We start from the raw sequence: 13,110 nt of genomic DNA on the forward strand, positions 1-13,110 counted from the left end.
TATTTTATTCTAGTATCTACTAATGGAAGTGGATAAAACATTGTTTAATAATATTTACTGGTTTCCTACCCTGAAATGAAATAAATTAGAAAGTTATTGTTTGTACCCTAACAACAAAGGTCCAATTCTGGAAGGTTTGATTCCTTAATAAGCAATTGGGTTGATTGTATGACCCCTTCTCTCCCTGAATGTAGATCCTTAGGTCGATTACATAGAGGTCACAAGACAGAATAAATCTTTAATCTTGGCATTAGTGACTGGCAATTTGAAACTGCAAATTTTGAACAGCTGGGAATGATTTCTCCTTCCATGAATCTAACTCACGGACCATCATTGATATATTGTTCATAATTTCAACTGCTTAATCATATGATTCAGTATTTGATTATCACCTTCTTTATCATGTAAGGAAGAAGCAAACAATATTCAGGAAATTTTTTTGCCTCAATTCCAAGGACAAAGTTTAACTATAAATTATAATAGATTCTAACAATATTTTAAGCTTTGTAATTAAAGCACTATAAAAACTAAATATTAAATTATTATCTATTGATTCTAAGAGGTTAATTTTGAAAGGTAATTTCATTTGAACTCTGTTATGTCGTTAAAGCATAGAAAACAATATTGAGCCAGAAATTTACATTTACATTTTTACATACCTGTGAGTGGTTATTTTCACTTCCATCAAGCCTTTCTTGTGCTTCCTCCGATGTTATTTCTAAGTCTAGTTCTGCTGACAAATCTATGTTTAGTTAAAATTAACTATTTAGAACAGTTAGATAAAAGACATAATCTTTATAAAAATAGATTTAAAAAATTTTATCAAATGACAATTTAAATTAAGCTTAATCTTTAGCTGAATATTTACTTCTTTAAGAAATACTTCTAATTACCTAAAACTTCAACAAACCATCTGGGAAATACCAGATGTCACCATGTTACAGGCACACAAACATCTCAAAGATTCATTTACAAATTCATCCACCAAACATCAATGAACAGAACAATCAAAAACCAAACAAAATTTAAAAATACAGGACAAACATATAAAGTCACAATATACTCTGTTCTCTACTTCATAATAGTACCAATTTAACAACACACCAAGCTTCAACTGCAACGTTATTCATGGTTTCCAAAATTACTGTTACTTTTCATGCTTTTATCAGTTCCTTAATCTGAAATGTTTTCCTCTACTCTTCTGACAAATTTCTTTTCATCTTTTAAGACCCAGCCTGCTTTATGAAGTCCTCCTTGATTACAGCTCTCTTTCCCCAAACAGGTATCTCTTTCCTAGTAGCTACCTTAGTACTTTATAGATTTTTCTAGTGTATCTTCATCACCTGAACTGTAAATTATTTCTTCACGACTATCCTCTTTGCTCCTAGACTGTAGAGGACAATCTCTTGAAATCATCTTTGTATACACAGTCTTTATTTATTTTACTCAATAATTATTTACTGAGTTCCTGCTCAGTACTAAACATTGCAGTTTAAAGAAGAATGTAGATAAAAGGTGTCAGCGATGGCTTTTCTAGAGATAATGCCTGAGCTGAGACTTACACAGTGAGGTCAGTCAGATTCAAGGGAATAGAGGACAGGAAAGGGAGAGAGCATGGAAAGCTGTAGCAAGACAGGGAGAGAAGCATACATAAAACAGGGTGAGTATTTGTCTAAAATACAGGGATAGATGAGAGAGCATCACCAGCAGTTCAGAATTCCAGAGCAAAGGACAGACAGAAAGGGCTAGAGAGGGAGAGTCAGGTAGAAGTTAGATTATGAAAGCCTCGTGTCATTCTAACATGGCTGGACATTAGTATGCTTTAAAGAGTGGTTCACGATCACTGGTGCATTTGAGATAGATCACTCTAAATGCTGCAGGAGGGATGAATTTGAAGGCCATACAAATAAATAGAGGGAGACGAATTTGATGGCATTATAATGCAAAAAAAAGATGATGCAGGCCTACACTGAGGGACTGTTTCCAGAAATATTTAAGATATAAAATTACCAGGACCCAGCATAGAATAAATCTTTATTAAATAAATAAATGCATGAATCCTGGGTCCCTCAAGAACTAGACTCTGCTTATTACTTTATAAAAGGTATCAACTGAGAAGAGAAATGATCTGCATGAACTGTTTTAAGTTGCTTGTATTTAGTTTCCAGTTTTCCTGTTTCACATCTTCCTGTGTTGAGGGGGCTCGTGTAGCTGTTTCGTTTGAATTCGTGCTTCTTGGACCTACCAAGCTCATGGAGAAATGAGAGCAAACCAGTCACTTGTATAGATAAAAAAAACTTTGAGTTTATAGCTTGTAGTCACTACTCTAGGAGAAAACTGAGAATCTTTTGTAAATGTAACATTAATTCTACAGTAAGGAAGGACAAGAAGATAAAACTATAGGACTGGAAAAAGAAAACAGTGTATGATTGATTACTATAGCCCTGATCATATGACTGATCAAGGGCACTAAATTAATTGGTATTTATGTAGAACATATATTAGGTGTGGTTAATCAATAGACTGGGCATCCTAGTAGAATTAGAATTGATTTTCCATATACTATTTTTAAATGATCAGCACTCCTTAAAACCAATATCCCTTGTGAACTATTAATTCATTAAAAATAATAAGTTGATATACTATGTGGACACAGCTAAGAAGGAGGGACTATGTAGCAATCCCCAATGACTCCCATTACTGCTGGGAAAGCCAATTCTAAAATATATAAACTCATAGAAAATACAAGAAATAGTTTAGTGTTTGGTTTTGGAGGTGCTCTTTTAGTTACATTGAATATAGTTATAACTAATACTAATGAATTCAGAGCTAAACAAAAATAAAGCTAAAAAAACTACATTTTGAGAAAGGAATCTTGAGATGTCTACCTAGGTTTCCCAGCTAGTCCCAAAATTCTAAATATAATCCTGCTACCCACTCTCAGGTGTATGCTAAATACTAGCCTAACAAACTTATTCTCTCTCCTAATTCTCTTTGTTATTTATCATGTTGCTTTGGTCAGAGGAAGAATGCAAACATCTTGCTAAAAGATGTCTGGCTGCGGGTTGAATAAAAGGAGTAAACACAAAGCAGATTTTGCCACAAAATGATTCTGGAAACATGAGGATTATGGTGAAGCCATGCTAAGGTGGCCTACAGTTGAGTGCTCTGTGCTTATTTATTACCTTGTTTGCTTTCTCTGTTTTCTGGCAGCTGTGACTCACACAGGTCATGGAGCGTGTAATTCCCTAACAGAAACACCGCTCCGATATTAATCTTTTCTTTATCTATTAGGGTCATCTGTCCAAATTCTGTGGATGCTGACTGATTTTTGGTCATTGATTGTGACACAAATGGATATTTATCATCAACTTTCAAATGCCCGGCTCTCTGACAAGTCTCATTATTGAGCGTCAAACTAGCAGAATCCCAATCTGAAAAATCTGAAAACAAAGTTTCCATTTATTAGAATGTGAATACTAATGCAAATTTGACTAACTTGAACAAATTCTTTCTTCAGAGAAGCAGTCCCATGTCCTCCTCTCCCCCCAGACACACTACTCCTTCATGGCTTATTGTATCTTACACGTCATTGCCATTCATATAGATACATTAACTATTGCCTCTCATTTTTTCTACGTTTTTGCAGTATGCGGCCTCTCACTGTTGTGGCCTCTCCCGTTGCGGACCACACGCTCCGGACGCGCAGGCTCAGCGGCCATGGCTCACGGGCCCAGCCGCTCCGCGGCATGTGAGATCCTCCCGGACAAGGGCACGAACCCGTGTCCCCTGCATCGGCAGGCGGACTCTCAACCACTGCGCCACCAGGGAAGCCCTGTTCTACTTTTTAATTTTCTAGTATTACTTACTTTGATTCACTCATCAATCTCTATTACATATTCTGTATACCATAAGAGTTTTATTAATAATTATGTTTCTTCAACATATGAATTTTTTCATTAACAAAATATGTCTAACCACTTATTTTATGTTTAAATATGCATGACAGTATTGTGTGTTCCAGAGACATGGGTTTTAAAAAATCTTTTAATGAATGGTACTACTTTAATTACAATGAGATGGACTTTCCTCAATGTTACCAATGTATCTTCAGAAATCATTTTTTAAGCCTTGGATAAATATCATAAATTTACAAAAGAAATGATAGCCTTGAGTGACTAATTGTTTCCAGGTAAAAATAGGATAAGTCTAGGTCCACACTAGATCAAAAGAGCATACAGTGCCATGAGACAGGAAATGAATACATAACAAAAATATTTTTCTTTTTTTTAAAGAAAGTAAAATTGTCAGATTTAAATTTCTTAAGACAAATCAGAGCTGAACCAAGATGGTAGAGTAGAAGGATGTGCTCTCACTCCCTCTTGTGAGAACACAAGAATCACAACTAGGTGCTGGACAATCATCGACAGGAAGACACTGGAACTCACCAAAAAAGATACCCCACATCCAAAGACAAAGGAGAAGCCACAATGAGATGGTAGGAGGGGCGCAATCACAATAAAATCAAATCCCATAATTGGTGGGTGGGTGACTCATAGACTGGAGAACACTTATACCACAGAAGTCCACCCACTGGAGTGAAGGTTCTGAGCCCCATGTCAGGCTTCCCAACCTGGGGGTCCAGCAACGGGAGGAGGAATTCCTAGAGAATCAGACTTTGAAGACTAGTGGAATTTGATTGCAGGACTTCGACAGGACTCGGGGAAACAGAGACTCCACTCTTGGTGGGCACACACAAAGTAGTGTGCGCATCGGGACCCAGAGGAAGCAGCAGTGACCCCAGGAGAGACTGAACCAGACCTACCTGCTAGTTTTGGAGGGTCTCCTGCAGAGGCGGGGGTGGCTGTGGCTCATCATGGGGACAAGAACATGGGCAGCAGAAGTTCTGGGAAGTACTCCTTGGCCTGAGCCCTCCCAGAGTCTGCCATTAGCCCTACCAAAGAGCCCAGGTAGGCTCCACTGTTGGGTTGCCTCAGGCTAAACAACCAACAGGGAGGGAACCCAGCCCCACCCATCAGCAGTCAAGCAGATTAAAGTTTTACTGAGCTCTGCCCACCAGAGCAAAAGTCAGCTCTACCCACCACCAGTCCCTCCCATCAGGAAACCTGCACAAGCCTCTTAGATAGCCTCATCCACCAGAGGGCAGACAGGAGAAACAAGAAGAACTACAATCCTGCAGCCTGTGGAACAAAAACCACACTCACAGAAAGACAGACAAGATGAAAAGGCAGAGGGCTATGTACCAGATGAAGGAACAAGATAACCCCCCAGAAAAACAACTAAATGAAGTGGAGATAGGCAACCTTCCAGAAAAAGAATTCAGAATAATGATAGTGAAGATGACCCAGGACCTCGGAAAAACAATGGAGGCAAAGATTGAAAAGATGCAAGAAATGTTTAACAAAGACCTAGAAGAGTTAAAGAACAAACAAACAGAGATGAACAATACAATAACTGAAATGAAAACTACACTAGAAGGAATCAATAGTAGAATAACTGAGGCAGAAGAACAGATAAGTGACCTAGAAGACAGAATGGTGGAATTCACTGAGCAGAAGAGAATAAAGAAAAAAGAATGAAAAGAAATGAAGACAGCCTAAGAGACCTCTGGGACAACATTAAATGCAACAACATTCGCATTATAGGGATCTCAAAAGGAGAAGAGAGAGTGAAAGGACCCGAGAAAATATTTGAAAAGATTATAGTCGAAAACGTCCCTAACATGGGAAAGGAAATAGCCACTCAAGTCCAGGAAGTGCAGCGAGTCCCATACAGGATAAACCCAAAGAGAAACACGCCAAGACATACAGTAATCAAATTTGCAAAAATTAAAGACAAAGAAAAATTTCTGAAAGCAGCAAAGGAAAAACGACAAATTAGATACAAGGGAACTCCCATAAGGTTAACAGCTGATTTCTCAGCAGAAACTCTACAAGCCAGAAGGAAGTGGCATGATACACTTAAAGTGATGAAAGGGAAGAACCTACAAACAGGATTACTCTACCCCGAAAGGATCTCATTCAGATTCGATGGAGAAATCAAAAGCTTTACAGACAAGCAAAAGCTAAAAGAATTCAGCACCACCAAACAGGCTCTACAACAAATGCTAAAGGAACTTCTCTAAGTGGGAAACACAAGAGAAGAAAAGGACCTACAGAAACAAACCCAAAAGAATTAAGAAAATGGTCATAGGAACATACATATTGATAATTACCTTAAACATGAATGGATTAAATGCTCCAATCAAAAGACACAGACTTGCTGAATGTACAAACACAAGACCCATATATATGCTGTCTACAAGAGACCCACTTCAGACCTAGGGACACATGCAGACTGAAAGTGAGGGGATGGAAAAAGATATTCCATGCAAATGGAAAGCAAAAGAAAGCTGGAGTAGCAATACTCATATCAGATAAAATAGACTTTAAAATAAAGAATGTTAAGAGACAAGGAAAAACACTATATAATGATCAAGGGATCAATCCAAGAAGAAAATATAACAATTATAAATATATATGCACCTAACATAGGACCACCTCAATATATAAGGTAACTGCTAACAGCTGTAAAAGAGGAAATCAACAATAACATAATAAGAGTGGGGGACTTTAACACCTCACTTACACCAATGGACAGATCATCCAAAATGAAAATAAGTAAGGAAAGAGAAGCTTTAAATGACACAATAGACCAGACAGATTTAATTGATATTTATAGGACATTCCATCCAAAAACAGCAGATTACACTTTCTTCTCAAGTGCACATGGAACATTCTCCAGGATAGATCACATCTCGGGTCACAAATCAAGCCTCAGTAAATTTAAGAAAATTGAAATCATATCAAGCATCTTTTCTGACCACAATGCTATGAGATTAGAAATGAATTACAGGGGAAAAACGTAAAAAACACAAACACATGGAGGCTAAACACTACGTTACTAGATAACCAAGAGATCACTGAAGAAATCAAAGAGGAAATCAAAAAATACCTAGAGACAAATGACAATGGAAACACAGCAATCCAAAACCTATGGGATGCAGCAAAAGCAGTCTTAAGAGGCAAGTTTATAGCTATAGAAGCCTACCTCAAGAAACATGAAAAATCTCAAATAAATAATCTAACCTTACACCTAAAGGAACTAGAGAAAGAAGAACAAACAAAACCCAAAGTTAGCAGAAGAAAAGAAAACATAAAGATCAGAGCAGAAATAAATGAAATAGAAACAAAGAAAACAATAGCAAAGATCAATAAAACTAAAAGCTGGTTCTTTGAGAAGATAAACAAAATTGATAAATCATTAGCCAGACTCATCAAGAAAAAGAGGAAGAGGACTCAAATCAATAAAATTAGAAATGAAAAAGGAGAAGTTACAACAGACACCGCAGAAATACAAAGCATCCTAAGAGACTACTACAAGCAACTCTATGCCAATAAAATGGACAACCTGGAAGAAATGGACAAATTCTTAAAAAGGTATAAGCTTCCAAGACTGAACCAGGAAGAAATAGAAAATATGAACAGACAAATCACAAGTAATTAAATTGAAACTGTGATTAAAAATCTTCCAGCAAACAAAAGTCAAGGACCAGATGCCTTCACTGGTGAATTCTATCAAACATTTAGAGAAGAGCTAACACCCATTCTTCTCAAACTCTTCCAGAAAATTGCGGAGGAAGGAACACTCCCAAACTCATTCTATGAGGCCACCATCACCCTGATACCAAAACCAGACAAGATACTACAAAGAAAGAAAATTACAGACCAATATCACTGATGAATATAGATGCAAAAATCCTCAAAAAAATACTAGCAAACAGAATCCAACAACGCATTAAAAGGATCATACACCATGATCAAGTGAGATTTATCCCAGGGATGCAAGGATTCTTCAATATACACAAATCAAACAATGTGATACACCATATTAACAAACTGAAGAATAAAAACCATATGATCATCTCATAGATGCAGAAAAAGCTTTTGACAAAATTCAACACCCATTTATGATAAAAACTCTCCAGAAAGTGGGCACAGAGGGAACCTACCTCAAAATAATAAAGGCCATAAATGACAAACCCACAACAAACATCATTCTCAATGGTGAAAAACTGAAAGCATTTCCTCTAATATCAGGAACAAGACAAGGATGTCCACTCTCACCGCTATTATTCAACATAGTTTTGGAAGTCCTAGCCTCGGCAATCAGAAATAAAAGGAATAAAAGGAATAAAAGAAATAAAAGGAATATAAATTGGAAAAGAAGAAGTAAGACTGTCACTGTTTGCAGATGACATGATACTATACATAGAGAATCTTAAAAATGCCACCAGAAAACTACTAGAGCTAATCAAAGAATCTGGTAAAGTTGCAGGATACAAAATTAATGCACAGAAATCTCTTGCATTCCTATACACTAATGATGAAAAATCTGAAAGAGAAAGTAAGGAAACAGTCCCATTTACCACTGCAACAAAAAGAATAAAATACCTAGGAATAAACCTACCTAGGGAGACAAAAGACCTGTATGCAGAAAACTATAAGACACTGATGAAAGAAATTAAAGATGATACAAACAGATGGAGAGGTATAGCATGTTCTTGGATTGGAAGAATCAATATTGTGAAAATGACTATACTACCCAAAGCAATCTACAGATTCAATGCAATCCCTATCAAATTACCAATGGCATTTTTTACAGAACTACAACAAAAAATCTTAAAATTGATATGGAGACACAAAAGACCCCGAATAGCCAAACAGTTTTGAGGGAAAAAAACGGAGCTGGAGGAATCAGACTCTCTGACTTCAGGGTATACTACAAAGCTACAGTAATCAAGACAATATGGTACTAGCACAAAAACAGAAACACAGATCAATGGAACAAGATAGGAAGCCCAGAGGTAAACCCACGCACCTATGGTCAACTAATCTATGACAAAAGAGGCAAGGATATATAATGGAGAAAAGACAATCTCTTCAATAAGTGGTGCTGGGAAAACTGGACAGCTACATGTGAAAGAATGATATTAGAACACTCCCTAACACCATAAACAAAAATAAACTCAAAATGGATTAGAGACCTAAATGTAAGACCGGACACTATAAAACTCTTAGAGGAAAACATAGGAAGAACACTCTTTGACATTAATCACAGCAAGATCTACTTGATCCATCTCCTAGAGTAATGGAAACAAAAATAAACAAATGGGACCTAATGAAACTTAAAAGCTTTTGCACAGCAAAGGAAACCATAAACAAGATGAAAAGACAACCCTCAGAATGGGAGAAAATATTTGCAAACAAATCCACGGACAAAGGGTTAATCTCCAAAATATATAAACAGCTCATACAGCTCAATATTAAAAAAACAAACAACCCAATCCAAAAATGGGCAGAAGACCTAAATTGACATTTCTCCAAATAAGACATACAGATGGCCAAGAAGCACATGAAAAGCTGCTCAACATCACTAATTATTAGAGAAATGCAAATCAAAACTACAATGAGGTATCACCTCACTCACACCAGTTAGAATGGGCTTTACCCGAAAATCTACAAACAACAAATGCTGGAGAGGGTGTGGAGAAAAGAGAACCCTCTTGCACTGTTGGTGGGGATGTAAACTGATACAGCCACTATGGAGAACAGTATGGAGGTTCCTTAAAAAACTAAAAATAGAATTACCATATGATCCAGCAATCCCACTACTGGGCATATACCCAGAGAAAACCACAATTCAAAAAGACACATGCACCCCAATGTTCACTGCAGCCCTATTTACAATAGCCAGGTCATGGAAGCAACCTAAGTGCCCATCGACAGACGAATGGATAAAGAAGATGTGGTACATGTATACAATGGAATATTACTCAGCCATAAAAAGGAACAAAATTGGATCATTTTTTGAGACGTGGATGGATCCAGAGACTGTCATACAGAGTGAAGTAAGTCAGAAAGAGAAAAACAAATATCGTATATTAACGCATATATGTGGAACCTAGAAAAATGGTACAGATGAACCAGTTTGCAGGGCAGAAATTGAGACACAGATGTAGAGAACAAACGTATGGATACCAAGGGGGGAGAACCACGGGGGGTTGGCGATGGTGGTGGGATGAATTGGGTGATTGGGATTGACATGTATACACTGATGTGTATAAAATTGATGACTAATAAGAACCTGCTGCATAAAAAAAAAAAGAAAGAAAAAAACCTAAAAAAAAAAAGACAAATCAAAGAAAAAAGCAAGAAATGTAAAAGTGAAAGTTTAAATCCTGTTTCATCACAAGGGTCCCTTTATCATTTCACATCCATAAGCTCTGTGAATGGTTTAAAACAGTGGTTCTCAAGTGTCACCTGAGCATCCCTGGAGTCCCAAGACCTAACCATTCAAGCGGTCCAAGAGGTCAAAACTATTTTCACAATAACAGTAAACGTTATTTCCATTCTCATTCTGTTTTAGGTGTACAGTGGAGTTTTCCAGAGTCAAGATATGTGATAACATCATAGTTCTAATGGCTAATAGAATGTATGATTGTGTGTGCTTGTATTTTTAATTTTTCAGTTTTATTTTCCAATACAGTAAACATCAGTAGATACAACCTACTTAAACAAAAGTTCATTGGAATTCTCAATAATTTTTAAAAGTATAAAAGGATCCTATATCTGCCTCATAAAAAAATAACAAATAAATAAATAAAAGGATCTTAAAGCCAAAAACTTTCAGAATTACTGTTTTAAAAGATTGTGTCTAGCAAATCGTCATTAAGGTATGATTACTTTCCCCCACTTTTAATAATCAAAGACCACCACACACACACACACACACACACACACACACAGAGACAGACACACAGAGTCTGCTAATCAAAACATCTGGTTGGCTTAAGTTCATCCGTGTAACACCACTAAAATGAAATAATTAAAGTTGAAATACAATTGACATGTTAGCAAGTGAAGCTTTACTCTAGGTAAAGGTCAGAATTCAAATAAGCATTTGATAAAACTGGAAAAATCTTAGAATCTAATAATTTACCTCTGAGAATCCCTAAGAAGTACAGAGATTCCAAACTGAGAACTTTAGGGTATTGAAACATACATAGGAACATGTGAGTTAAAGCTTACATTTTAAAAATATATTTTTCTTATGCTTGTAAATATCCTTTTTTCAAAACATGGATACCAACAATAACATGTGCCTTATTTACGTCAAATCCTTCAATCAAATTTGCAAAAACAAAAGAAAAAAGAATTAGGAATATGAAGACTGTGAGCATTTCAAATATTTTAGCGTACCTCCCTCCAGAGGGAAATTTGCACTGCAGAATTTACCTGATCTGGATGTTTGCAAATCCTTCATTCCTACTGTTTTAGTAGGAACAGAATCTTTCACTCCAACTGCAGGCTGAATGGGTTTTGAAAGAAGTTGATTAATAAATAATGTACATTTGATACAATCTGTAGTTAATAATTCAAGATAAAAATATAAGTTTTTACCTTCACGTGAGGATATTCTTCAGGAGAATCTAAAAGGCAAAAGGGACATAGAATCAACTACACGTAACTATGAAAGCCACCTATATATTCATGCAGTTAGTACTGAGCAGAATCCTCATGCTTGGCCTTGGCAGTGAATACTTTAGGTTTTGGTGTTTTGTTTCTTGGGGGAAGTGAGGACGGCAACAAGACAGACATATGAATCCACTATAGATACTGAAGAAAAAATAGGAGTACAGGTTTAATAAAACATGCAGTTAAGATTTCAAAAGTAAGATTATGTTCCAAAAGCCTTTATAAAATAGAAAAATGCACATGTATCAATGTGAACATGCTGATGGATGAGGAGAAAAGTGATCTTTAATCAGAGGAACAAATCATGACCCCGAGAAGGTAAATGTGAAAGCTGATGGTAAAATGCAACAGCATATCTTGAATGCAATACGGCAGCATCATTTACACCATTATACTACAAGTGTTTATCATGTTCTTCAATTTGTCCTGTAATTTAGGAAGTGCACAGTTGGGATGACAGTTCAGTTGAATGTATAATACATTTCTCATCAGAGAAAGTGTTATGAACTGATCAGCTTGGATATACACTTGTAGAATAATAGTTCATAAAAATATTCATTTTTTTTCCATACCCATGTGGGCTACTGGTATGCCTACATTTCTTGGATCCTCTAGTTTAGTCATCTTAAAGTTTCTCGATCCACTCATGCAAGAAGGTATATAAGGCACATCTAAGAAATAATGTATTATAAGTTTTCAATATCGAAGTACGATTATCAAAAAGGAAAAAGTAAATTTTACTGCCACAGAATTATTAGATATTAAAAATCTTTAATATTTCAAAATCAGTGTAGTATTTACTAAAAATAACAATTTTAGCACTTAGGGAATGAACCCTATTAATTTCTTTTGTTTCCAAAATTACTTTGGTTCAGTATATCATGCTAATGTTTAAAAGGATTTTTGTGAAACAATTATCATCAAAAAATTAGCTATCTTACGGACTCCCCTGGCGGTCCAGTGGTTAAGACCCCATGCTTCTACTGCAGGGGACACGGGTTCAATCCCTGGTCGGGGAAATTAGGATCCCACATGCCAGCCGAGCAGCCAAAAAAACAAACAAAAAAAACCTATCTTGAAAAAAAAAAAAAACAGCCAATGCTTCCATATTCAAATTAATCTCATTTGAATAACACATACCAACACAACATATATCTTTGATGCCTGATAGTTACAAGGAGGAGCTGGGGTTTACCTCAATTCTAGCACCCACTCCTGCTTCCAGTATTCTCTGGGGCAGCAATGACGTAACCTTGTTTCAGGGTAAATACACTGACGTCATCTAACAAGAGTTCTCTCAAGTTTCCTCATCACCTCCACAATCACCTCCCTAACATCCTTCTTTCCTCCCTCTTTCCTTTCACTATATTCTTTCCTCTTCAAAGGTAGTCTCTGGATCTGTGGTCTTAATTCTTCCCCTTTTACATTCTTTTTATGGATCATCCCCACCACTTGTTTTTCCTCTTTGCTTAGCAGTGGTACCTTACATCCATAAGTTCTACTTCAACGCTTT

At 36.4% G+C, this 13,110-nt stretch overlaps 1 protein-coding gene across 10 annotated transcripts in view; it reads right to left on the reverse strand.

The window, feature by feature from the left end:
* Window positions 1–13,110, reverse strand: part of ANKRD26 (ankyrin repeat domain containing 26) — a 92,167-nt gene that overhangs the window by 45,361 nt on the left and 33,696 nt on the right. For 7 of the 10 annotated variants that reach the window (XM_067701463.1, XM_067701460.1, XM_067701449.1 and 4 more), the window contains 5 exons: window positions 12,170–12,268; window positions 11,523–11,551; window positions 11,358–11,430; window positions 3,186–3,443; window positions 660–742 (listed from right to left, as the gene is read on the reverse strand). In XM_067701463.1, coding sequence (XP_067557564.1) covers window positions 660–742; window positions 3,186–3,443; window positions 11,358–11,430; window positions 11,523–11,551; window positions 12,170–12,268 — 542 coding nt within the window. Of the gene's footprint in view, window positions 1–659; window positions 743–3,185; window positions 3,444–11,357; window positions 11,431–11,522; window positions 11,552–12,169; window positions 12,269–13,110 lie in introns of those variants that run through there. The other 3 variants (XM_067701464.1, XM_067701453.1, XM_067701465.1) reach the window with 2 other exon arrangements.

Source organism: Pseudorca crassidens, chromosome 1 (assembly GCF_039906515.1).
Source record: "Pseudorca crassidens isolate mPseCra1 chromosome 1, mPseCra1.hap1, whole genome shotgun sequence".
Taxonomy (NCBI): Eukaryota; Metazoa; Chordata; class Mammalia; order Artiodactyla; family Delphinidae; genus Pseudorca; species Pseudorca crassidens.